Here is a 27,957-nt window from a genome sequence, read left to right on the forward strand (position 1 = left end):
GGGATGGAAACAAAAACTGGAAACATAGCCAAACAATCTTTCTCTCCGTGGGTCCCACCATTTTCGAGTTATGGGTGATGGAAACATAAAAATCAAATAGCCCCTAATCTCTTCATATCCCTGATGTACAATGTCCTATTGAGAAACTGACCTTTAACAGCCATCAACCAAAACCACCAATTGTTGGTAACTAAAAGCCATGAAGTCCTACAAAACAGCTTAGATGTGAACAATTCCTTCATCCATTAATTACAACAGAAATTTATGCTGCGACTCACTATATAATTAATCTCACAGCCATCAACCAAAACCTCTAATTGTTGGTAATTAATAGTCATGATTCATGAAGTCCTACAAAACAGCTTTGATATGACTAATTTCTTCATCCATGAATTACAACAGAAATTTATGCTGCAACTCACAATATAATTTATCATCTAATGCAAACGAAAAACCAGTGTACCTTTCACCAAAAAAAAACAAAAAAAAAACCCAGCATAGAACACTAATGATACGACAATTTGGTAGCTCACTCCTTCACCACTTACAACCTCACCAATCCGGTATGCTTTATAAGCTCCATTTCCACTCTCAAGTATTCTATAAGATGCTTCCTTGCTCACAACTAGAACCATCCCAATGCCCATGTTAAAAGTCCGCCTCATCTCAACATCCTCGATTTTTCCCGCCTAATTAAAAAGTAAGAAAAAAAATATTATTTATTTTTTCAAGAAAAATATATAGGTGGTTGAAGAAAACCAGACAAAGAAAAAAAAAAAACTATATGGAAGACAGAAGTACTCTGCCAACAATCACTTCATCTTTTCTCAATATTTCCAACACAGAATACATTTTACCTCTTGAATCCACTTAAACACACTTGGTATTATGGATGACAGCACCAAGCCCTTTTGGAAACATTCGAGGTATATTGTCTGTGAAAACACCACCTGTGATGTGGGCAATCCCCTTTATCCCACCCTTGCTTATTAAGTCAAGTACCTAATTTTGAAGGAAAGGGGAAACCACATTGGTCAAACTAAGCAACAAGACAATATTGAACTGTATAATGTAAAATAGAGGGCAATAAGTAAACTACTTAACATAGATAACAGTTGGGGCCATCAAAGCTTCGCCTAATGTAACATCTGGAGAATCTAGCCTTTTGCCCCCTATTTGGCAAAAAATTTGGTAATATGCCCCTGTTTGTAAACTATATAGGTGCATGCCCCTGTTTCGGAACTCGATTACCTTAAAATCGAGTTATGCCCGAACAAACTTAAAAATTAAAATATAAAAAAAAAAAAAAAATGCATAGAACTCGATTTGATGGAGATCGAGTTCCAAAACGCCACTATAAGGCTTTAAAACGCCACTATAAGGCTAAAAAAAGGCCACTATGGGGCTCTCTCAACCTGCCATGGGACAATAACACTTAGAAAAAAAATTTGCAGGAAAACGCCGCTATAGGGCTTTAAAACGTCACTATAGGGCTAAAAAAAAGGTCACTATAGGGCTCCCTCAACCTGCCATGGGACAATCACACTTAGAAAAAAAAATTGCAGAAAAATGCCGCTATAGGGCTTAAAAATGCACTATAGGACTTTAAAACGCCACTATAGGACTCCTTGAACCTTGTATGGGGCTATTACACTAAAAAAAATTTTGCACGGAACTCGATTTCTAGGAACTCGAGTTCCATGCATATATATATATATATATATATATATTTTTTTTTAAAGTTTGGTCGGGCATAACTTGATTTTCTACAAATCGAGTATTTAATTGAAACTCGATTTTAAGGTAATTGAGTATCGAAATAGGGGCACGCCCTTATATAGTTTGGAAGCAGGGGCATATTGCTAGTTTTTTTTTTTAAAAAAAGGGGTAAAATGCCAGATTCTCCTATAATATCTTCACCAGGAAGTTTGTGCTCCAGAGAAAGGCCACTTCGAGTTAGAACCCAGTGAAAATATAGCAGTACATATCAGCAAGGAATTTGGCAGACTAAAGCATCATACATTGAAATACCTTAGCAAATACTATTTCAAATATTTAACAAAGTCTTTTCAATAGATGTTATCATGTAAGGTTGAATTTATTCAATCATTTTGTTGGCTTTATTCTGTGCCAAATTTACTTGTAATTCAACATTTAGAAACCCTGTATTTAGGTGGGGATCATGTAAGGGTATTGTGTGAGAGAGTGTGAAGAAAAACTCAAGAGTGTGCACTCAAGAAGAGCCTCGCAACTAGATCTCGTGACTGGCTCATGACTGGCGAGTCGCCAGAATGGCACACGTGTGAAGCATGTAGGGGGAGCTGAAGAGTCACGCCAGCTGTTGCACTATAGGACAAAACTTCCAATCTAGCCAGGCCGTTAGCTTGCGACTTGTTCTAGTCGCGAGCTCGAGTCTCTAGAATGCCCTGTTTGGTTATAACTGACTCTTCGTATTCCTCATACACCCTACTATAAATACCCTTATACCCACGAAATGTAGAGAGCTTCTAGAGATAATTTTGAGAGAGAAACCCTAGAGAAAAACAAGATTGACTCATCCACAATCTTTATCCTTTAATTCTCCAAATTCCTCTACTTTCACCCTCTCCATTGATATATCCTTGAGAGGCACATTAGCTAAATCCTTATCTCACCTTACCCATATCTGTGAGAAGGCTTTTTGGTGCTTGAGAAGCAGTTCAAAAGGGACCAATTCATTTTGGTTGATGCAATGGGCAATTACGAGATCTGGTAAGCTAGAGAAGACAAGGTTCAGCGTAACCCTGTTGGAGCAAGAAGCTTGGAGGGCTTAGGTGCACTAGATAGATTAGGCTTGGAAGGTTTTCTGCTATTCATGTATCCCAACTTTATTCTCTAGTGGATTATTGACCGCTTGGAGGGTGGCAGAGAGGTTTTTCGTCAAGGACTTCGGTTTCCTCTTCGATAACACATCGCTGTGTTGTCTTTGTATTTGCATCGCTCTTCCCTTAATCTTTGCCTTTTAATTACTACTGTGGTTATGATTAATTTAGGTTTAGATTGTTTTACCAATTCTGTTTTAGCTTATTTTCATATTCTGCACATACATTGTTTGATTATAAGCTTGTATTGGTAATTTGTGAATTGGGGGTCTAAACGTTTATAGGTGTTTTACACACTATTTGAACATTCATATCATAATAATGACATAGTAAAGACTTTTAGAAAACATCACTAATTGTGTTACTAGAGAGAAACCATTTGAATGAACACCGCTGGATGTTAGGCCAATAAGGACATCTCTAGTTGCAATGTCTCTCGCATCAATAACTAAATCTTTTTTTAAAATGCCAATAGCAAAACCACTGAGATCATATTATCTGCATAAAAATCTGGCATCTCTGTAGTTTGAAAGGTATTAAAAACCCATGAAATGCACATTAGAGTTAAAAGAATATGCATAATCGTTCTAATTTTAATTCAAATAGGAGGGGGGATGGAGAAAAAAGGGGGAAAAAGACCACTATAGTTTTAAATGTAATTGAAATTCACTAAAACCATGTAAGAAGCTAATTCTCTCCAGTCAGGACACATTCCAGTCAAATTGAACAAGCAGCATAAATGTTGAAACACATGATTTTCATAATCAACTAACTGTATAAGTGTGCCAAGGCCACATCATCATATTCTAAGAGGGATGGTATAACAAGATGAGTACACTCAAATTTGTTGTCTTATTAAGAAAAATACCTCTCATTCCCCCTCCCCCTCCCCCTCCCCCCCCCCCCCCCCTTCTTTTCTCTCCATAACGAAGTACTTCAGCCCTATACCTCTTGTACTACAATCATGAAGTAACCCACAAAGCCGAATAAAATTCTATTAGCTCTTTCACATACAGTACAATCTGACAACATTAGATACTTGCAATATTTGAATTGATTACTTCCAAGTACTATCTCATTTGAGACCCATTAATGTGAAAAGGAGACAAACAGGATGTTAGATTAATATACTAATTATGAGAGCAGTTAGATGCACGATTTGCCCTCCCATTATAATTCATAGCTTGTAGAAATTTGTCACAGTCAAAACAAAAAATACTTAAGACTGCCTTATCCTTAGACCTATTGCCAACGCAGGGTCCTTTGGACCTACCCTTGGAGAGTAAACCACATGATATATTAAATGGAGAGCACTCATTGACACAAGCAAAATTTCAAGATACTAAAAAGGTAATAAAAATAAAATAAGTCACGTACCTCTCCTCCTAAAAGAGCACAATCAGATTGTTGGCAACCATCTACAATGCTTTTATAACCTAGATTAGAAAACAGAAAGATCAAATCAGCTTAAGCTTTTGTACATTTACAATTTTTGTGACCCATGCAACCTAGTCCAATTATGCACATTTGTTTGGACTTACCCCTGGGGAGTAAACCACATGATATATTAAATGGAAAGCACTCATTGACACAAGCAAAATTTCAAGATACTAAAAAGGTAATAAAAATAAAATAAGTCACGTACCTCTCCTCCTAAAAGAGCACAATCAGATTGTTAGCAACCATCTATAATGCCTTTTATAACCTAGATTAGAAAACAGAAAGATCAAATCAGCTTGAGCTTTTGTACATTTACAATTTTTGTGACTTATGTAACATAGTCCAATTGTGCACATTTGTTTGTACCTTTTCAGCAAGGTCAACATCTAGGTGGCTAGTAGAAAAGTAATCAAGAAAAAAAAGTGGTCTTGCTCCAGAAGTAATAATGTCATTGACACTCATTGCAACCTTCTTAGAGACATATTTTATGTGACTAGCTAATCTTTTTATTAAGGACATATTTTATGTAATTGGCTAATCCTTTGACAAAACGCACTTTACTTGTAATTGGGTAGATCTAGGATGTGTTTAATACTTCAAGAAACATGTTGTTCAAGTCAAGTATTAAAGCCATGAAGATTGGACCAAGAAACAAGTGAAGAAGGGTTGTTCATTAAAACTGGACAGATTCTCAACAGCTCTCGACAGATAATATCTATTGAGGTTTAATGAGTCTCAACAGCTCTCGACAGATACTATCTATCGAGGTCTCGACAACTGCTTGACAGATGTATCTATCGAGAATTACGAAATTCAGATTTCCAGATTTGATCTTCGGCCCATGCTAACATATATGTGTAGGGTTTCTTTTCTCACAACCCTAGACATATATAAGACTTATTTTAAAGGCCGTCACATAAGAGAATACAAGGAGAACACATGCAAAAAGTGACCAAGTGCTTCTTGATCTTCATTGTTGATGAAGTGAAAAACTTTGCAACCAACATTTTCTTCAAGTTGGTGAGTTCGTCACGTACTGGGAGCCGCGTATCATTGGTTAGTCACGTATTGGGATCCGTGCAAAAGGGTGGCGTTTATATATTGAAGAGTTCAGAGGTTCTGAAGCAGTAGAAGGTTTCTGCTATAAGTTCATCTACAGGGATTGTAGAGTCTAGGACTCTAGGGACAAAGGTTTTGTACTAGATTTGAAACTTCTCTTTACTATAGTGAATTGCTTTTCGGGAAGGTTTCTTCCCAGGTTTTTTACTGCAAAACTAGTTTGTTTCATTGGTTTTCCTAGGTCATCATATTTTGTTTTATTTATTTTTCTGCTGCATTTATTTGTGACATATATTGATGTTAGTTTGTTTTAACAAGGTTTATTCATAATAAATCTAATTAACAACTTGGGTTTAAAACTTGTTAATTCTATCAACCGGGGTCTAAATTTCCCAACACCTTTGACAAAATGCACTTTACTTGTAATTTGGTAGGTCTAGGGTGGGTTTAGGACTTCAAGAAACATGTTGTTCAAGTTAAGTGTTAAAACCATGAAGATTGGACTAAGAAAAAAGTGAAAAAAAGATGTTCATTAAATCTCGACAGCAATCTCGACAGAAAGACTTCTATCGAGATTTAATGTTGAAGCTCGACATAAGCTGTTTCTGTCGAGACTTACGAAATCAGAACTTCCAGATCTGATTTTAGGCCTATGCTGAAATATTTGTATAGGGTTTCTTTTCTCACAACCCTAGACATATATAAGGATTATTTTAAAGGTCGTAGTGCACGTAGAAAGTGCCCTAGTTCATTATTCTCTCTGAAGAAGCTACTGCGTCTTTACGCCAAGGGTTTTGTGACCAAGGAGTTTCCTGATCTTCATTGTTGATGAACTGAAAAACTTTATAGCCAACAACCACTTCAAGTTGCTGGAGTTAGTCACATATTGGGATTGTGCATCATTGGTTAGTCACGTACTGGGATTTGTGCATTGAATGAAAAGATTACCGCTACAATACAAGTCCAATTAGGTATTGGGGTAAGGGTTCAACTGTAAGTTGGTATTTCGGAATAGGCCAAAGGGTTTGGTAAGATTTTTTATACTTGTAACTGTTTGTAATTGATAATAGTGGATTCTTGGGAGTGGTGACCTTAAAATCACCCGGTAGGGTTTTGCCTCATTGGTTTTCCCCATTCGTAAACAAATCACCTGTGTCAAATTCATTTTCTGCTGCATTTAATATAATTGGTGATTTGTTTGTTCTACCACACTATTGCATGTAATTGAACTTAATTAATTAACTTGGGTAATTAATTAATTAATTGCAAGGGATCAATTCATTTTAACCCAACAAACCTGAAGCAAGAAAAAGTGCACTAGAAAAATACTAACAAAATAATTTAACAGAATTTGATATCAAATATTACCAGATCATTCCTAATGGTTTCATGAATTCCAGATTCAAATGCAAGTTTAAGTTTAGTTCCCACACCATCTGTACTAGCAACAAGGTATGAATCGCGCTTGTCCATGGACACAAGATTAGCAAACTTTAAAAACTCAAAACAACCAGTCCCAACATGGAACAACAAGATTTTCTTATAAAAGAACACCAAATGAAGACAAAAATCAGCAACTATCCTCAAGTTTTCTTGGCTTGGATCTAGCAGGAACAAGAATGAGAGTTTATTTGGCTAAAATTGCCAAATGAATTACCTATTTGACTTGTAAGTTATCTATCTAAAAGACACAAAAAAAAATACGTTCATTTGATAATTTATTAAACCCAAAAACTAAAAAACACAAATGCAAGCGGATAAAATTACGAGATAGAAAGAGGATGAATATTAGGAATCCTAGCCATGCTGCTTGAGACTACGAAGGACCTGGGGTCAAAACAAGACTGCCCACCGGTAAACATCAGTACTCAATAATTAACTTAAGAAACCAAACACAAGTCATAAAATTGAGCTGTCAATTACACCATAATTCATTCACATACACAAACACGCAAAATAGCTTTAATCCAAATTACATACTTCAAGTTTGGGTGAATCAATTTCTTCCCTTAAGTTTATTTTTTTCACATTTTAATCTTGAAACTTTCGCATTCCTGTAAACTTAGTTCGCCCATCCATTAACATCTATGAAACTGCCACTCTTCAAATACATTATGTGTTTAGGTGAAATATAAGTCCTTGAACTTTAACATTCCTGTCAATTTACTTAACTCGCCGCGATATGACACTGTTTTACTGGACTTGATGTCTATTTTACAGTCTGCGGTGGACAGAAGGACCAACTTATGACTAAAAATATAATTTAGAAACGACATTGACAATTCACTCAATATTTAATGGGTTGTTGTAATCTGGATTTTGGCCAAAAAAACAAAAGTAAAATTACCGTACCACTCTCACCTATAATCTAATATAAACACATAAAAATTAAGAAAAATTGAAGATTAAGCGTATTATTTACAAAAAAATTAAAAAAAAATAAAAAAATAAAAAATAAAAAATCATAAGCCTATGTTTCTATCCTTATTGGCAACTAGCGTACCAGAAGTCGGTTCATAATACAAAACAAACTATTGGGTGCATAAAGCACGTGGTTTAGCTCACAAATTGAAAGCCCACATATGGGCTTGTATTATTATTCCGTGGCTAGCATGTAGTATTATAGTGGTAATTCTACCGTACCTCCCTCAAAAAAAGGGGTATGGTATCCACTAGTAGGTAACTTACTATATCAGGTTACCTTTTTCTCACATTTGACGGTTATATCCTTATATTGGGCAGTTCCAACATCACATGTGACAATTCTTTTGTCACATTCGATGGTTCCCTTACTTTTTTCTCACATTTGATAGTTCTATCCTCACATTGTGCAGTTCCAACATCACATGTGACAGTTCTTTTATCACATTCAATGGTTCCTTTACTTTTTTCTCATATTTAACAATTACATCTTCATATTGTGCAGTTCCAATATCACATGTTATAGTTCTTTTGCTACATTCAGTGGTTCTTTATTTTTCTCACATTTGACGATTCCATTCTCACATTGCGTAATTCCAACATTACATGTTACCGTTCTTTTGCCACATTCGATGGTTCTTTATTTTTTTCTCACATTTGACGATTTCATCCTCGCATTATGCAATTCCAACATCACATGTGACAGTTCTTTTGACACATTCGGTGGTACCCTTATTTTTTTTATCACATTTGACAGTTCCATCCTCACATCGTGCAGTTCCAACATCGCATGTGACAGTTCTTTTGTCACATTTTGTGGTTCCCTTATCCTTTTCTCATATTTGACGGTTTCATCCTTATATTGTACAATTCCAACATCATAGTTGACAATACTTTTGTCACATTTGGTGGTTTTTTTTTTTTTTTTCCTCACATTTGACGGTTCCATTGTCACATTTGGCAATACCAACATCACATTTGACAATACTTTTGTCACATTTAGTGGTTCCTTTATTTTTTCTCACATTTAATGATTCCATTGTCACATTAGGCAATACCAACATCGCATCTGATTGTCCTTTTGTCACATTTAGTGGTACTCTATTTTTTTTTCTCACATTTGACAGTTCCATTATTACATTGGATAGCACCAACATCACTTCTGACAGTACTTTTATCACATTCGGTAGTACCTTATTTTTTTTATTTTTTTTTTATATTTTACATTTGACGGTTCCATTGTCACATGGGCAATACCAATATCACATCTGACCATACTTTTACATTTGGGTCCACTACTAAAGTCACTTTTTTACTTACTAATTAACGCTTATCCCAATAGCAATTTTTTTTTAAAATTTTGTAGCTCTTATATATGAAACTGTGATAGCCTTGAGAAATGGTGGCCTTGGTCAAACTTTGATTATTTTTAAAAAATTTATCAAAATAATTGTCCTTCATAATTTATCATTTCGCAATGATGATAAGTTTTAGCCCCTGGGGTCACAAGAGATAGCAAGGTTGAAATGCCACTGCTCTGAATAGTGTCACATAAAGCACCACAACAAATTTAATTTTCCAATTCTTCACAAATGTAACTGTCAACTACATTGCATGTATGCACACAACACATACGTTTGCGATCATGAATGATAAAAATTCAATCTCCCTTTTGCAAAAAAGAAAATTCACTAAATTGCAGCATTTTCCAGAAAATTCAGTCATCAATTTATACAAATGACTATCATTTAAGTGACCGAAAATAATCATGTACTAGAATTTTTCTAGCATTTTCTATAATTTTGGAACATTGTTCATTTTCTTTTGAAAGCGCTAGATTTGATGCCAACTTGTATCGCAAACATTCCGACCAATTCTTCTACAAAAAGTAAACACTATTGATAAAGAAGCAATTTAAGCATATTATGTGTAAATTGTAAAATTTACTTCCAATAAATATATTCTTGAAATATGAAAACAGTTAAAACTTAAAAAATTTAAAGATTCACACAATAGTTATCCATACGTGCAAATACTAATTTAGTACGTACACATTATTTTGTATAGGATTTGAGGTGGGTGATTTCAATGGAAATTTGTTAATACCATCAGTATAGTTGCCTTTCTCCGAATAACTCAATAACTCAATAAATGAAAGATTGATCTCATGTTTAAATTGACATTAAACATAAGAAGTACCACATACAGGTCCAACTCAAAGATTCACGCCTTTTGACAGCAAGTTTTTTTCCAACTAATTTGTTAATTTATTTTTTTGATAAGTAATTTTATTTAAAAGTTCATCTAATTTATTATGTAGTTTCTTTTATAGGTAAGTTCTACACACGCCTCTAAAGAGCACCAAGTCAAGCACATCCGTGCTACACCATATTTCCAAAGGTCAAAGGTTTAGCATATTGTAACTAAAAGGCTACTATAATGGTTTATAAAAAAAATTTGTGATCCACAGTGGCGTTTCGCCAGAAAAGTTAACAATAAGCTTTTGCTCTCCAAATTTGTGCTTAACCATTGTCCTTCCTAAAGATCAAATATTTACAATATTTTAATAGTTGTTAGTCAGAACTATAACAGCCTAAATCTAAGAGTTAGCCATAGAGTACCAGGGCCATTAAGTTCAAAGCAATTTTTAATACTTTGCATAATGAAAGTACCATTGAGAACTTCAGGAAATGAAGAAAGGCATCAAATTTTGGATATACAATCATATTAATCAAGTCAATCAGGTTTAAGACAAAATTTTCATGTATCAAGCATTTTCATGTTAATAAATAATAAAAAAAGGAAAGTAACAAAAACAAATGAAGACACAATTTGATGTATCTTATTTATACCTTTAAACTTGTGAACCAGATCAATACCGTCAACAACCCAAATTCGTGAATCTGCAGATGTGATGAGAACTTCTGATGAACTACCTAGTGCAAATTGTTTAGATAAATTGATCAGCAACTGAAAAGTATCAATCAAACTTGTCTCTCAAAGTAAGCATACAACCCATCTTTACTAGTGAAAATTAGCTAAACAAGGAGAGTATAAAATAGAAAGAAATCGGCAGGGTAATTGTAGTTGAATTTATAATAATCTCATAAAAAGTACAAGATGGTAGAGCCACCAAATTACCTGGAAACCAGAGATTTTCTTGTGATGAGATTTCTTCTTCTTGTTCTATAGTTTGATTTGGCTTTTTTGTTGCAACTTATTCTCTGAAAGTATGAACAAATAAAAAAGTTATTAATAGTTAGTGCATAAAAAACTTGACTAAACCAATCATGCACGCAGAGAGAGCTTTCTAAACTAGTACCAGATGTATTGTATAAACGGCAACTCCCCTTGTGTGAACCAACTAGTGTACCCTTCTAAAACCAACAAACTTCTTGAGCCAATTGAAGAATTGTATTTTATATAACTTGAACTTTTGTCTTTGATATCAACAGAATTCATGATACCAATTTAGTGTAGAAGTCACCTGACTGTATTGGCAAACAGAGCAACTATTATTGCCATTTAATGAGAGGTAAATCTCATGGACATATACCTCAAGAGTTCTTTTGCATTTTGCATAACTGTCCTCATATTCTGAAGTCCTAGATGAAAATTACAGTGCAAACATTGTTGTACCCATCAATATCATATTTATTGCAAAAATGAAAACTATTTAAGCTCTCTGCTTTTATGAATTACTACATCAAATTTTATTTTTTTTCTGAATTACTATGCCTGTTAGGACAGCCTGTTTCTATTTTTTTTTTATGGAAGAAAGATGTTGTAAGTCTCTAGAATTATTACTACTTTCATACCAAGGTTCCATAAGTTCTTATTTTGACTGTTTATTATCATTTTCGAAGATTTACATATGGAAACTATGATGATGATGATGATGATGATGATATTCATCATAATAGTTTCCACATGTAGACCTTTGGACCAATCAAGGCTATTTCTCTAAAAAACACTAAGAACACGAGCAAATCATTTACGTAGAATACTAGACATGGTTTTCTTTCTTTTCTGGAAGAATTAAGACATTATCCTCTGGCTCAAATGCAAAGCTTGGCCAAGCATGGCAAAGCATAGCTATTGCCATGACAAGAAGCTAACCGAATCCAAACACATCAAAAACATTACAATGGCCTATTAAATAACTAAGGAAGGGCAACATTATGCCCAGAGGAAAAAAAAAATATAAAATAAATAAACAAAAGCCCTTTTTGGCATTTTTACAAACATGTATATGCATAAGCACTCTTATAAAAATAAATAAATAAATAAAAACCCAAACTTTAAATGCAAAAAATTCCTCCATCTTGAATCCTATTTACTAACTCAATCACAATTCAACATTATCTTCTTATATCATAAAATCCAAGAAAATCAAAAGAAGAAAGAGAGGAAAAGAACCTTGTGGCATGTACATGTCAAATATCAATTATATGGCATAAATTTCTATTACTAATTGAATTGAAAAAACCAAAGAATTTTTTTTCCCAAATAGATACATGACCTACAAAGAATTAAAGAACCCATATTTTGCAAATCTAGAGGTAGGGATTCCTGAGGATGGTTAGAGTTGGAAATTTCATCTGCTGGATATGGATTTGTTTTCTTGAAGAAAGATTTTTTTGCCATGAAAATCACTGCTTGATCTCAAGTCCTATGATTTCTCCCACTCAACAGGGTAAGAAACGATAGGATCGTATTGTAGAGACAAATTACTTGCAATAACCTATCTCTATCTTCAAGCTACTTCTACTTTGCAGATCGGAAAACTTCGTAAAATTTTGTAGTTTTTTCTACCATACCTAGAATGATAGAAAAATAGGAATATAATGTGACCATGAATATAAGGAGATGGAGTGAACACAAGAGCAAAGTCTGAGAAAGGAAGAAGAAAGAATCAGTGAACCAGAGGAAGAAGAAGAGAACGCAAAAGAAAAGTTGAGATAGGAACCATTTGAAATTTTTTTGGTTTATATAGATTGACCTAGTTTACCAGTAACCGGTTTCCATTAAAATTAAATGAATAGTCAGGATTGAAACAATAATAAATTAATGGTTAGGATTAGGGAGGGTACCGTAACTCCTAAAACAAATAGGGGGTACCGTAGAATGACCCGTATTATAGACTCCAAATTCAAGTGAATTAGAATTTGTGTGCTACTAGGAGTGTAAGTCGGTTAGGTAATATATAAAGATAATATATATTAAGTTTTTTAGGGTGCTGCATATTGAAGAATAGAGAAAAATGATTGCCGCACAAAGAGCAAAGGTGAAAGTAGCAACAAGGATTGCTGCATGGGAAAAAAAAAAGAGAGAGCAAAGTGTTGCCACCTGTAAAATTGTAATTTACAACTATGTTTTATGTTGGATTTATTCAACGACAAAAAGTGTTGTATTTGCATTATTTTGTTCCTTGTATTTTGTGGGATTTTATTTTATTGGGTTTAGTATTAAGTTGGTGAAGAATCGAGCATGTATTGGATAAACAAGTGGATTTCACGAGTGTCTCACTAGAAGCTAACCCGTGAAAAAGCCACGTGAGAAGCACATGCTGGAAGCTGAAGAGTCGTGCCAAGTTGTTAGTTTCGCGAGTGTCTCTCAAGAAAAGCTAACCCGCGAGATACTCGCAAAACTTTATGCCTGGAGAACTTTTAAGTGTGACTTTCGTACCCTTAACCCATACTATATATATTCTCATTACCTACAAATGTAAGAGAGACCATTCAGAGAGAAAAGCCCTTAATAGGTTTTCTACAACACAACACACCCATCTTTTAGAGAGAGAGTTACTCATCCTTAGTGAGAAATCATTGTAGTCTCTTCTCGTTCCCTCTCCCATTTTCATACCTTAAGAGGAGATTAGTACCCAAACACAACCCACACCTTTTTGAAGTGTAGAGAATGTTTTGGACCTTAGGAAGCTTTGGGGATTTGCCAAAAGAAGCCGGTGAGGCTTGGCGGATGTAATTGGGCGTATTGTGGGATCCGAAAAGCTAGAGAAGACATGACTCCGAGAAGTTTGTTGGTAGTAGGAGCTTGGAGGGCTCAAGTACATTGGGTAGACTAGGCTTAGACGATCTTTCGTTATTCATGTACTCCAACTTTATTTTCTAGTGGATCGATTACCGCTTGGAGGGCGGTGAAGAGGTTTTTCACCGAGTTCTTTGGTTTCCTCTTTGATAACACGTCTCGGTGTTATCTTGTGGTTGCATCTCTCTTCCCTTACTCTTGTGTTTTCATTTTATTATTGATATTTGATGAATATGGCTTAGAGTAGTTTTATCATTTGTTCGCTTGCATTTACTATAATTTTGCACTTAGTTTAAGCTAGAGTAAAAGTAATCGAGCCGTAACTTTTAATTGGGGGTCTAAACAAGCTCTTGTGTATTCACACATATTCGAACTTTCACCACCTTTGAGAAAGATAATTAGTATGTGTGAGAGCAAAGAAAACAAGAGAGATTTTTTCTATAGCCGTGAGACATACACAAAAATTATTGTGATTGATTTGATAATAGTGAAATTATTCGAAATTTGTCCCGTAATTTTTCCCTTCAAGAAAAAAGGGTTTTCCACGTAAATATTTGTGTTCTTGTGTGTGATTGTTATTTTGGATTGCAGTTATTATTGCTAACACAAACCTCCTCTTTCCAACAACCTATTCACAATACAAATAACCTCATTGTAACACATACATTCAATTCAAGTTAACCCCAGATTCAACCCCCCCCCCCCCCCCCCAAAAAAAAAAAAAACTTTACTAAATAGAGTATTTTACAAAAAAAAAAATAATAAAAAAAAAAAAGAAAAGAACATGTTAATTTTAAGCAAAATAAAATCATACATACCAAGAGGGAAAAGAACACCGAAGCTGCCAATACCACGTGTGACAATTGTGCACAATATTTGTCATATAGACATTTTTTCGTTACTGAGTTAATCGTAAGGACCAAATTAAGTATAAGTTGAAAATAATAAAAACCAAATTTTTTTTTATAAGAAATAAGGAAATTTTATTAAGAAGAGGAAAGATACAAAGCATGTTGAAACACAAAGTATTCAATACACAATGGGGTTTCCTCTAACCAAGTAACAAAAGTATCAATCCCTTTGGCGTGATGTCCCAAAGTGTGTGCTGTTATGTTTCCATGTCACCTAACATGCAATAATGATGTCCTCAACAGTAGCTAGTGCTGTGGATGTATCAGTGAGAGCACCTGAGATAGTTGATGAATCGGTCTCGAAAATAACATCTTGTAGTCCAATATCTCTGGCAAAGTAAACTGCTTCTTCCATGGCTTTGGCTTTAGCTTCAAGTGGTCCCAGTGGTAGTGGTATGCGCTTGCTCAAAGTTGCCATCATCGAACCTTCATGGTCACGCACCACGACACCAATTCCCACGGCCTTGGTGTTTGAAAAGACAACCACATCCACGTTGATTTTATACCATGGGTAATCTGGCGGGGTCCACCATTTGTCTGCATGTTCCTTATGATGAGGCTTTTGGAGGTGGACAAGCTAGTAGTCCTCAAGTATGACTTAGGCCTAATGGATTATCTCTCTGCTGGATTGGCATGGGGCTCCATGCCTTGTTTTATTTCTATTGTACCACATGCACCAAGCAATTGTGGCAATGAGCTCAAGCAGTTCTTTCCCCATGTGCTGTATAAAAATGAGGTGCCAGATAAGGTCTACAAACTCCTTGTAGCGTATGCCTCTAATATCTAGTGGTAGTCCAGATGCTTCCCAAATCTCGCGAGCTGCTATGCAGTCCCAGAAGAGGTGTCCACTGGTCTCTTCACTCGAGCCGCAGGCTTCACATGAGGCTTCATCCAGGACCCCACGATGGCAGAGGTTTGTTTTAGTGGGTAATATGTTGCGGCTAGCTCTCCAGGTAAATGTTTTTATTTTGTTTGGAATGCTAAGACCCCAGATAGTGCTCCAGAAGTGAGCGTGGTCAGGCTCATTTGATGCCATACATGAGTTTGCATGGGGAGATAGGGATAAGGCCACTTTGTACGCACTGTTGACTGTGAACAAACCACTTGGAGTGTAGGCCTAGATTAGATGATCTTTGGCTCGAGTTCAACTTCTTGGAATGCCTAGAATGGCATCGGCATCATCTGTTAGAAAGATTTGCCATATCATGTCTTCTTTCCACTCGCCAGTTTCTTCATTTAGGAGGGTGCAAACCCGTGAATCAGCGGGTATTGTACTTGGTGGAGAGATGACTCAAAAGGTGGTTTGTTTCGGGAGCCACTTATCAAGCCAAATCTGAATAGAAGAGCCATCACCTACTTGCCATTTGTTATCGGCCTTAACTACATCTTGGGTAGCCATGATGCTTCACCATGCAAAGGAAGGTTTTGAGCCCAACGTACTCCGCATGTAGAAAATCATAGTGTGGAAAGTAGCGAGCTTTGAGGACACAGTATGCTAGAGAGTTCGTATTAGTTTGTAGTCTCCAGCCTTGCTTGGCGAGAAGTGCCAAGTTGAAAGCTTTTAGATATCAAAAACCCAATTCACCCTCCTTCTTTTAGATCTCAAGACCTAATTGACTACTAAGAAAATATATGGACCACATTGACCATAACCTCAAAACGTAAGGACCAAAATGGTGTTTTTGCTTTTATTAATACTAGCCTCATCACATATGTTTCGCACTTATGACGAGGCTCTTTTTTTTTTTTTTTTTTGGATTTTTTGTCATTATTTTCCATTCATAACTAAATTTTTAATAACAACTTTCATATAGTTCATGATGATGTACGAAAATTAGTAGGTTGAATGCTCTGGGCTTCAACGACGGTCAGACGACCTAAAGAGGAAGAAAGACGCTATTGAAGGTGACCGGGGTGAACCAGTCAAGAACCCTTTGATGGTTAAGTCGGTTTTTTCTCTAGAACACTAGTGTAGTGAGTGGATGAATAGTAATACGTACCTTGGTTGGATGAGGCTTGGTCCCTTTTCTAGAAAGTTTGAAGTGGGTCTACTTGTTGGGTGCCATTAATATCGTGGGAGATGTGTGGACTTAGTGGGGAGAGTGGAGCAAATTTCGGGGAATTCACCCCACGTTTCGAGATGAGGGCTAGTGGTCTAACCATTTGAGACTGTAGAAAACACTTAGAAATTTACTAAGTGTTTATTGGTCTTCCATACCTTCTCATGGTATGGATGACCTGGTTCTCCTTAGACGACAAGTTTCTCTTTGGATGACTGGTGATATGCTTGGATGTCTATATTTTATGTATGTGGTGCATATTTCTCCTTTCTCCTTTCTGAAGGTTGTTTTGGATGTTACTAGTCTTAGACGACCTTATGAATGAAGACTAATAGTTGTTGATCGCCATTAGTTGCCCCCTTGTTCATAGGTCGTCCGTGCTCTCGTCGTACTTGCCTTGTGTTGCTTTTTCTGGATTTTTCTAAATTTTTATTACACGTGGCACTTTCTGATTCATTGATGGGTCAAACATGTGGCATCCAAAGATTTGATGAAATCAATCAGCGTAGATGTTGCTGTGTGGCTTGATTTGAGTGGCCAGGAGGTCGCATCGCTTCGTTCTTGGGGAAAGTGGCCACATGGTGCCTTCTGGTTGGTCTGCATCACTTTAGCGACCCTGCTGGTCGCCTATAAATAGCTCAAGACCTCTCTTACCCTCTCACTTTCTCAAATTTTCTCTTCTGACATTCTTATCTCGATTCGTCCTTCACGCCTCGTCTAGAAGTCCTCTTCCGTCCTTAGTCTTCTTCATCTAGCATCAGGTATTATCTCCTTTCTCGTCTGAAGTTTTCTTCTTTAGAGCTTTCTTATAAATGCTTGAGATTTTAGTTTTTTCATCTAGTGATAGGGATGATAGGGAAATAGACAAGTACCATGACGATAGTAGTAGTAGTGCATGCACAACCTCTAACTTGTGAACATTAGGGCAATTTTAAAAGAAAAGATCAAAACTCTGTTAGTTAGATAGGCCAGATACAATTTCTATTAGCTGTATGCCTTGATAGCAGTGAAAGCATAGAAATTTCATGCAAGGAATTTTGATAATTTTTGAAATTTTGTTTTAAATGTGAGGAGCGTTAGTTTTTTAATGGTAGAGTAGTAGAAATACTGATTTGGCGGATGTGTGAACTTCAAGGAGCAAATTGGCTAAAATAAAAGTCTAGGGGGTATGACGCGCGGCTACTACTCTAAAGTTGAGAGGGGTATTAGGGCTATTTTTTTTATCTATAGAAAAGGGGTTCACTTACTATTTTTTCATTCAATGGTTTATATGATATAGAGGAATACAACATCTAAAATTTATCTTTTTATGGTAAAATAATTTTTAAAATTTAGTACACATTACATCAATAAGGCAAACTTATATAATCTACTGAGTTAAAACTACCAAATTTTCAACCAACCTACCAATGGTAGAGGTTGGTAGGTTGGTAATGGTTTGGAATTTTTTCAGCCCATCAATGGCGATTTGATTATTTATTTTTTTATTTTTTTTTTTAAATTCCCTCAATCCATCCAATCTAACCTGTGCACAATCATAAGGACTAGGTTGTTGGTTTATAGGCTAAGAGCATTTATATTAGCGCAATCACATGTTTAGCTAAATTAGGGTTAAAATTTTACTTTTTGTATTTTAGCCTATCTATTTTTTAGGTGGGTCTCCACCTGCCTCTATATCATTCCCTTATTATTATTATTATTATTATTATTATTATTATTATTTAATAGTTGTGGAGGAAAGATTTGAATCGTGAACATCTCAAAAAAAAAAAAAAAAATTTGTTGTTAAACTACAATGCAAGTGGCCTTATTTCCAGTTCAATATACTATTTTTATTCTACCCAACCACTTAAAAAATGCTATTTTAAACCACTGAATTCACCCAACAAACTCAATATTCGCCATAACAAAGCTTTCATAAATGATGGGAAACTTATTGGTGATAGGTTTTGTCACTTGGATTAAAATAGAATTTTTAAATGGCTGGTATAATAAAAATAGTGTGTGATGGTGAGACACAGTTCTTGCAACTAGACTTAGTTCGCCTAATCAAAACTTGTCAATCAATTAAAAAACTATAATGACAATTAACTTTCAATCAAAGGAATGATTTTATTGAAAGTGCACTAGCCTAGTTACTAGGTGCTAATTAAGAACCACAAATTTTAATTACGACTTGATTAATTTTAAGTTAAACACAATTAGTGCGGAATGAACGTAATTAACCAATTAATCAACTGAATCTATATGCCAAAACATGGATAATCATATTTGAACAAAGCAATTAAGCTAAGGGTAATAAATAAAGGGTTGCGAACCAAAGATAACACCGGATGTGTTAACGAAGTGGAATACTTGAGAACCTAATAAAAAACCTCTATGCAGCCTGAGAAGTCAAATCGATCCGTTATGTGAATAAGTTGGAGTACAAGGATGACCCTCCAAACTTAATCTACCCACTGTACTCAAGCTCTCTAAGCTTTTGCTACCAATAGACTACACCAAGTTGTTTCTTCTCAAGATTTTTGGATCCTGCGACAACAATCAGTTGCACCATCAAGATTTGACAAAGACCCAATGCTTCTCTCAATGCTCTAAAACACACTCAACACTCATTTATTGTGTGGGATGTGTTGGTTTAGCTCTTCTCATGGTATGGAAATTAGAGAGGGAACAGAGAATAGAAAATCTAAGAGATTTGTGTAGTAGATTGTGGGCTCACAATCACCAGCTCTCCAATGGTGTTTCTAGGGTTTTCTCTCAAAAACTCTACTTATAATTTTGTGGGTATATATACTGTGGTGAATGGGAGAAAGTGTGCACTCAAAAAAATAACCAACGGAGTGTGTAACGCCCTAATCAGTTAAAAAAAAAAAAAAAAAAAAGGGAAAAGTGTAAGGTCAAAATTTTTTTGAGACACGCGTGCCTCCCAACTACCCCACCCATTCCCACCACACATTTCATTCTCCCCTCTTTGGCCGGCTCACTCACTTCCCTTCTTTTCTTTTTTTCATTTTCTATCATACACTCCTCTCTACTCTTATATCCCCTCTCACCGGTACTTCCACACTCACCCACTGGACTCCACTCCAAACCACCATCTCACCGTCATTTTCCGGCATGATCACCGGAAAATTCTTGAGAACCCATAAGCACTTTCACATCCTTTTTTTGAGGTAAAAATTTCTAATCTTTTTGGTGGATTTTACACTTTTGCTTGAGGTTATTTTTATGTAAGCTTTAATAATGATACCCATGTGATTTATGAGCATTGGAAGTGATATTTATGTGTTTGTATGTATGGGTTTTGTAATGGTGGAATTATTTGATGAGTGGGTATATGGTTTGTGCTAATGATGACTACCTAAGGTTTATTTATGATGGAAAATTTAGGGGTTTTGAGTTATAACATGTGATGGTTGGTAAATCTAATTTTTCATTGCCATTGGGTTTATTTGGAGTTAGTTGAAGTTCTAAATTTCTTGTCTTGGAGGATATTTTGATTTTAGCTTTCATAGGTCTCTTAATGATGTAGTGTAAATTTTATGAAAGCTAGTCATAATGTTGGAGATGATATTAAATGGGTTAACTTTATAAATTGGAGTTTATGCCTTGTGAATTAATTATTGAGAAACTTTGGAAGTGGGATATATTATTATTGATGAGGTTAAATACTAGGCTTGCCTAATTAAGTGCTCATTTGGCAATTCCTAAATTTTAGCTAGATACAATTTCAAGCTCTATGCTTATTGTGATAGGTTTACTTGATATTGTTTAGGTTCTAGCTAATTGCCTTGGAGCTTGGAGAATTAGGCTTTTGCGGTTGCGAGGTAAGTAGCTTTTTAATGAGATTTTTGAAAAATAACCATGTTGCATAAATGTTGTTTTTGGGTTAGACACGCTTTTGGAAACTACCTAGATATGGACTATGTGTTTCAAAGTACATTTAACCTGTGAGTTTTATGTGGTTTTAACACCATGCTATGTGTGATTTCCTAGTGATCACCCGATTTAGTTTTAGTAGTCTTTGTGACAACGGAATCAAATCTAGGTCAGTGCCCTTTCACTTTGGATGATGCGTTCTTCCCTACTGCCCATGGGGGGAAAAGGTTTCTTAATTATGTGTGGGTGAGGCTGCTGTCGATGGGGGCAAGAGACCATATGCAAGAGAGGTCCTATTTGACGCACTCTCTCTGTTGCCCATGGGGGGAGAGAAAAACCTTAAGGGTATGGGTGAGGCTGCTATCCATGGGGCCAAGAGTCTGCATACCAGAGAGGACAATATCATGCCAGTTGTGAATGGGTGGATTCCCTAACCTGTCTATGTGGTAGTGTGGTATATTTGTGATAATTTACTTATGTTAGATATTACTTTGGAAATTATATTGTTGGTGCTCACAGATTATAGTATATAGTTTCAAGGTATTTACTTTGAGAAACTTTGTGTTTCATTATTAAATCATTCTTGTCATATTATTATTATTGAAGATGAAACTTGCATTTTTAGGCTTGACTCATTTTTGGTGGCTAACAGTAGTTAGACTAACTACTGATGGAGGCTGAACTTTTGTAATTGAGATATTAGATGATGTACATCTTAGAATAGGCTTGACTCATTCTTTTGTATATTATAGTGGTTGTGACGTTATTCCCACTGATGGGATAAGCTGATGATATGTAATTATTTATTCAGACCTCTATTCTCTTGTGGCCAATGGTCCTTGTAATTATTACTTAGAGCTCTGACTTACTTTGAGAGTATATTCAATGGAATTATTATGATAATTCTTGATATTGGTACTTGATATGATTTTTGTGGATTGAATTGTCAAAAAGGAAAAATCTACAGGTACTTTGAGACGTCTTTCTCATGCTTTGGACCCTTTGGGGTTTGGGGCATGACAGATTGTCTCGCAACTCACTCGCTGGTTGGCCTACCCATGAGAAAGCTAGATGTAACCAACTTTTGAATCTTCAGTATGTGCCCTTCACATGATCGCTCATGGGTGCTGCAATCCAGAGTTACTCACAAGGCAATCCTAAAATTCAAAGATTTGAGCAAAACTTCACCAACTTTAGACTAAACTCATGCACATAAATCCCACAAAAATAAAATGAAATAGATGAAAGAATTACAAAGCAAATTGACACCAATATAAAGCTAACAAAACCACATGGAAAATCACAACTTAACAATTTTATAATTTTGACAATCTGTAGAATATAATTTATATTTGGTTGAATGAGAACTTGAGATGATATGTTGATGAGTTTTGATTAACTGTGATAGGGAAATCCAACCTAGCTTTAATCTTAGGGCACATTTGGTATATTGAATATAGATTACATTAGAAATAGTAATCTTTATTACTAGGAATAGAAGACATTGTAATGGAATAACTATTACTATCCATAAGTTTGGTAATTACATATGGAAAGCTTGTAAAAGATGATGTATAATGAAAATTTATATTTTTGAAAATATATTAATTCAGAAACCTATTATATGCACTAAGGAATAACTATTACATCCATTTAAAGATATAACTAAATGACAGAATTGCTATTACACATGAATAACTATTTTATTACAGAAGCTATTACATCATACCAAGCATACCCTTAATAATTACTATGATACGTACATGAGCATGGAATTAGTACTATACTGGTGAAGGAATATGTAAGACAATTATGCATAGGAAATCTTAATATCTAAGACTGCATTCAAATATTTTTGCTTCTTTTTAGCAATCAAGAGTTTGTTGATAGAATGCATGGATATTCCATTTTTGCACACGTACTGTTTTTGCTCACATGCATACTTGTATCTAATACATACCGTACTAGTATATACTGGATACTTCTAAGTATATCCGTATCCATGTCATATCCATACCCATATCTGTACTATGCATCTTTTGTTTGTGGCATTTCAACTTCTACTGGGACTAATGATGCTCTGAACTCTGGAGTGTCAAAAGTTGTACTTAATAACCGCCTGAAAGAGTATTCATTTGCACCTGATGTGTCTGCCAGAGTTGGAGCTCTTCTTGGATTTTTGATACAGAGGTATCTTACAAGTCTAACTGCCTTCTTCCAAGTACTCTCTTCACCTGGAGTTATGTTTCCTTCGAAAGCATTGTGATGTAGCTGACGACTTATAAATAAGCGAACTAGGAATAATAATAGACAAATGGTAGAAGTGACAAAAGATATTAGATAGAGAACCCCAAAGCTTTGGAGGCTCAAGCTTTCAGGTTCGCTGGAAGTTATGTTGGCTGAGCACTCATTTTGGGGAGTAAACCATTTTTTCTTTAGTGACAAGATAGTTCCAGCCTCCGACAACTTAAGAATTGCTTCAGAAAAATCCCTTGTAATTGGCAAGCCTCTCTGGAAGACCTGGGTGGGAAGAAAGATAAAGATTTGTGAAATAAGTGCTCTAACATTCCTTCTTTAGAATCTAAACAACAATATATACATGTGTAGAAAAGGAAAGGGGGTGCATGCGCACATGAACTCGTGTTTGTATTGGTAGATTCGTTTAATCAGTATCAGACATGAGACGTATATTTGTGCGTCCAATTATGTATCTCTCTTGCATCATTCTAAGCATAAGAATTAACTTGAACAGAAATCATAAAAACTAAACCAAGGATTAAATCAGTTAATACTCACAAAGCCCAATCCTCCAAATCCGTGAGTAAGTAGTCTGGTTCTAGTGTAATCCTTGCAATTCTTCTTAAAGAAAATTTCCTCATATGGGGATTCAAGAAAGACAGCAAATATATTCTCTTGTTCGAAAAGCATGGTGTTCTTTACGATCTTGATATTCTGTTCCTTGAACTCAAACGCGTTCACCAGGTATTTCCTTACTGACAAATTGGTACAGCCAACTGGTAAGTTGTTCTTCTTTAACAACTCCATATAATTTGGTTCCAGCTTTTGCACAGTGAGCATTGAAGATAGACTAGCGGTATAGCTCGAGGTTAGGATCAATACGACAAAAAGCCACACTCCCATCACCAAACGTGTCAAGTTGTTATGGATATTCTCCCCTGCAACATGAAACCATGTGCTAGCTATGAGTACTTTCTATAAGAACTTGGCAACGGTATTGAATGAATGAATGCCGTGCTTGGCTCCTTTCATTGTATTGTATTTATAAGTGCAGATTACATGTGTCTATCCAATTTGCTTCTATCTAAATTTATTTAAGTCATCAAATAACAGAACATATCCTAACAGAATTTCAAAATACATAAAAACTTCTTCAACATAGCATTATCACTTGCAGTCTTTATCTTGTTACTGTAGGGATGTAGATAAGAGTTCTGATTCAATACTACGCGTTTCTCTAAAAAAAAAAAAAAAAAAAAACTCAGGTAAAGTAATGTTTTCCCTTCAAAACATTGGAAACATTGAGTAGCACTCGGATTATCTTAGCTTCTAGATGGAATGGAAAATATGTTTCCAATGGTTGATTGACTGCTGCAGATAGCTAGGTTATAATAGCATTTCATGAGCTCTATTCTTAAGATTGATACTTACTATGTGAAAAAAACAGAGTGGAGAATGTGAACCAGAGTGCAGTGCTAATCTGATTCCTCCATGGGCCACTGAATTCTGGATTGGATTGGTGCTCCAACAGCCAAACTATGAGCACTGTGTATATTAAAATGGCACTAGTCACCAACCACATGTCCCAGGTGAAAGGCTTTGTAAACATAAATGCTGACCCTACAGGTTTAACCGGAGCTATCATTACCACACCTGACTCGATGAATGGAGCAGTGAAATCGACGTATTGCAGCCGTTTGGCTGTTATAGTAAAGTCACCAATGGCAGCATCATAAGTCTTTTGTTGTATTCATTTGGACAGGACAAGCATAAGATCTTAATCAGAAATAAATTAATGTAACAAAATAAAAGAGGTGTAAGAAGAAGAAGAAAAAAAAAGGACAGTTCAAGTCAAATATTCACGGCCTTTCAGCCCAGTTTCTAGTCATGCATTCCCTGCTCTTGCAAGAGGCCTCTCTCTGTCTCTCAGAGATAAGGACCTAGCTAATTTCAAATAAGCTCTCAAAAAAGCCTTTCCCTCAAATTACAAGTTAAAAATGATATATTTTTGAATTACATGTGAGTAACATTTAGTAGTTTCAGGATTTGTACAAACCAACTTAGTCCAACTAATGCTTTACTTGTTACAGTTTTGGAGGCCAAATTGATATATTGTCCATCTTCTATGTAAGATTAACAAAAATGGGCAATTCAAAGGTTGAAGTAAATTTTCGATCAATTTTTAAAATATTTTGTTACATAGAAGAATATTAAACGAAAAAGCACATGGGGAATGCAGTTTTTAAGTAATGGTATTTTTTTTTTCCCCAGAATATGGTAAAATTCTGTAGATAAAACGTGCAAATATAAAATTCAGCAGGATAATTTTAGGTGTTTGTAGTGTATGCAGAAGCTTTTTATCAAGCGTTTCTCAAGGAATAAAAGGCAGAGAAGTTGTTACCTTATTGTGGACAAAGTGAACCAGATCATTGTAGGTGCAATTACAGGCCTCCAATTTATAAGGCAAAGGATATCCCAAAAAATCTCGTGCCTTAAGGAAAATTTGAATGCAGAAACCAGAATAATTGTTCTCATTCAGTTTCGCCCCGTAATCAACCTTCACAAAATCCCCAAATGTTGAACTACCTAGAACACCAATTTTCAATGGCTTTGCATCAGTAGGCATTTCCCAACCTTTCGGACTTTCTTGTAAGTTCCTCTGCAAAATTACGGGAGCAACCAAAGTATTTGGTTTTCCTATAGAAGGGATCATGGAGAACCCTAAGTCTGGTGTCCAGAACTCTATTTCTTTGTATCTCTTTCCAAGAACGTGTACAATGCTCAAAATTGAAGTGTCTGAGAGCTGGCCTGCTTTAAAATGTATTTTGCCACTTAAACCAGTGAAATTGCTTAATAACATACTATCTAACAACATCTTTGGACTACTTCTGTTACTTGTCATTCTTTCGATCGCTTGTATAACAATTCTAATACTATCATATGCTCGCAGAGCATAAAAACCGGGGTCAGAGTTGTCTTCCTCTGGATATTCAGTTCTGAAAATTTTCCGAAACTGAGCATGAAAATCATGGTACTCTGAGGTAACTTCAGAATAATGGGTTTTAATTCCAATTGCGCCTTCCATAGAGGAAATAACCGAGTTGTTTACAGAGTCCAACAAACTTGTAATACTATTTGGAATTATCCAAGTTGAATCACTCCTTACAAGCCCCATATCCTTAGCTTCCCTGAACAAATGAATCGCCATTTCTAATGATGACTCAAGAACAATAAAATTTCTTAATTGTGTTTTCATTAACTTAACAAGCTCTTCATGAACAACCCATCCTGGATCAGACATAGAAGAAAATGGTGGAAGGACCAAACGGTACTCAATCTCCACACCCACATGTTGGAGAGCCTCAGTTAAAAGTGCCAACTTTCCGGAATCACCACCAAATGCTTCATCTTCATAAATCACTACAACCCTTTTCCAATTGTATGCATGAACAATATTTGCAATGCATTTTGTTTGTTCGGAACCATTTTTAGCCATTTGTATCAAGAACGGCCAGCGAAGTTGCATTAGAGGTGGATTGATGGCTGGTGCCGCAAACGAAATAACTGGTACAAGAGCTTGACTTCCAATATCAGCTACTAGAGCTGCTTCTTGCCACGTGTGTGTGCCAATAATCACTTTAACCTTTTTCTCTATAATCATCTCTTCAGCTACAACCAAAATATATAAATTCAATCAACATAGATGTTACTGATATTCTTATGTTAACAAAATGAATAAGTGATAGAGACAACTTACCAGCAGAAATGACTCTGAGGGAGTCCTGGATATAGAGAGAGATTTTTTGAGTCTTTGAACTGGTGTTGTAGTTTTGAGCTGCAATTTCCATTGCGATTCTCTCTTCTTTTCCAATACGAGTATCAGCATCAATGATTAAACCTACTCGTGTAACATTAATGTTGTTGGCTTCAGCTCCATGGTAGACAATGAGAAGAAAAAAGATTAGTACAGGAAACAGAAACCAAGATCTTGGAACCGCGCTAACTGTCATGACTCGGAGCAGCATTTGGCAATTGTATCGGAAATTGGAATATATTGGGACGATATATAATATATGGTGGAAAAGCATTACAAAAAGTCAAAAGGAGCTTGGATCGGAAGATTTTAATATATAGACCATTAAAACGCTTTATTTCTAGATGTCTCGGTGTGGAATCTTGCTTCTCTGATTTTGCTTTCTATAAAGTTTATTTTAGCAACCTTACAGGGAGATGTAGACCTCGAAAACTGGTCAAGGAAATCGGGTATGGGTTTGATTTCGTGGAGTTTGGGTTAGAAATGAGTTTTCCTAAACCGGTTATAAAACTTATGATATGAGTCATTTGACTAACATCTGTTTTTCTCATGGCAACAGTGAAAAAAAAAAAAAAAAAAAATAGAAATGGAAGTTGGTAATACTGTGAAAGAGCAAAGAAAGAAAAATACTTAAAAATAAAAGTTAATAAATACATAAAATTTAAAGTTTATGTAGTCCAAGGTCCACTAAATTGGAGTCTTCAAGTTTCGACCACGTGAAGAAAGATGTGTGGCTGTGAGAAGAAGCAAAGGAATTTAGAGGAAAAAAAACCTTCAGGAAAAAAGGCCAACCCAACCTGACCTGTCAATTTAGAGGGTTAAGTTTGTATTATTATTTTTTTAATGGGTCCAAAAATCTTTGCCTATGCCTGCATTTTCCTTTCAAGTTCGGACAAATTTTCACCCAATTTTTTCAGGTCTAGACAGATGAATAAAAAGGATGACATTTTCAGAATTAAAATTTCAAAGGACATGCTCTGATTCTTCTGGGGACTTTGAGAGAGACATCTTTGAAAGTCAATAATCAGTGGGAATGGGGAATGGGGAATGAAAAATGTAGAATTTCCTGCAATTCTATCACTGTCTTGGTGGTTAAGGAAAAGTTTACTAATTTTTTTTTTGAGAACAAAATTCTGCATATTAGTGACGGGATATTGCAATAGCATACCATTTTATAATTTTAACATTTAAAGGGTACATATAAGATACTTTTTTCATTGACT

At 35.5% G+C, this 27,957-nt stretch overlaps 1 protein-coding gene and 1 pseudogene across 1 annotated transcript; both read right to left on the reverse strand.

The window, feature by feature from the left end:
• Positions 1–393: 393 nt before the first annotated feature.
• On the reverse strand, positions 394–15,158 carry LOC126728249 (phosphoribosylformylglycinamidine cyclo-ligase, chloroplastic-like; annotated as a pseudogene).
• A 7,343-nt stretch (positions 15,159–22,501) lies between these two features.
• Positions 22,502–27,309, reverse strand: LOC126726098 (glutamate receptor 2.9-like). Its single transcript, XM_050431223.1, has 5 exons — positions 26,678–27,309; positions 25,322–26,589; positions 24,352–24,658; positions 23,479–23,858; positions 22,502–23,202 (listed from the first exon to the last, which is right to left on the reverse strand). The coding sequence occupies exons 1-5, from the start codon at positions 27,006–27,008 to the stop codon at positions 22,711–22,713; spliced, it is 2,778 nt and encodes a 925-aa protein (XP_050287180.1). The 5' UTR covers positions 27,009–27,309; the 3' UTR covers positions 22,502–22,710.
• Positions 27,310–27,957: the final 648 nt, after the last annotated feature.

The sequence above is a fragment of the Quercus robur genome, chromosome 5 (assembly GCF_932294415.1).
Source record: "Quercus robur chromosome 5, dhQueRobu3.1, whole genome shotgun sequence".
NCBI classification, from domain to species: domain Eukaryota; kingdom Viridiplantae; phylum Streptophyta; class Magnoliopsida; order Fagales; family Fagaceae; genus Quercus; species Quercus robur.

Excerpts from the sequence above, each read along its gene's own strand:
- LOC126726098 (XM_050431223.1), bottom strand. The coding sequence starts at position 27,008 with ATGCTTTTCCACCATATATTATATATCGTCCCAATATATTCCAATTTC. Across the intron at positions 26,590-26,677 it reads CCTCAGAGTCATTTCTGCTG|CTGAAGAGATGATTATAGAG; the intron begins GTAAGTTGTCTC and ends TTTTGGTTGTAG. Across the intron at positions 23,203-23,478 it reads GATTTGGAGGATTGGGCTTT|GTCTTCCAGAGAGGCTTGCC; the intron begins GTGAGTATTAAC and ends CTTCCCACCCAG.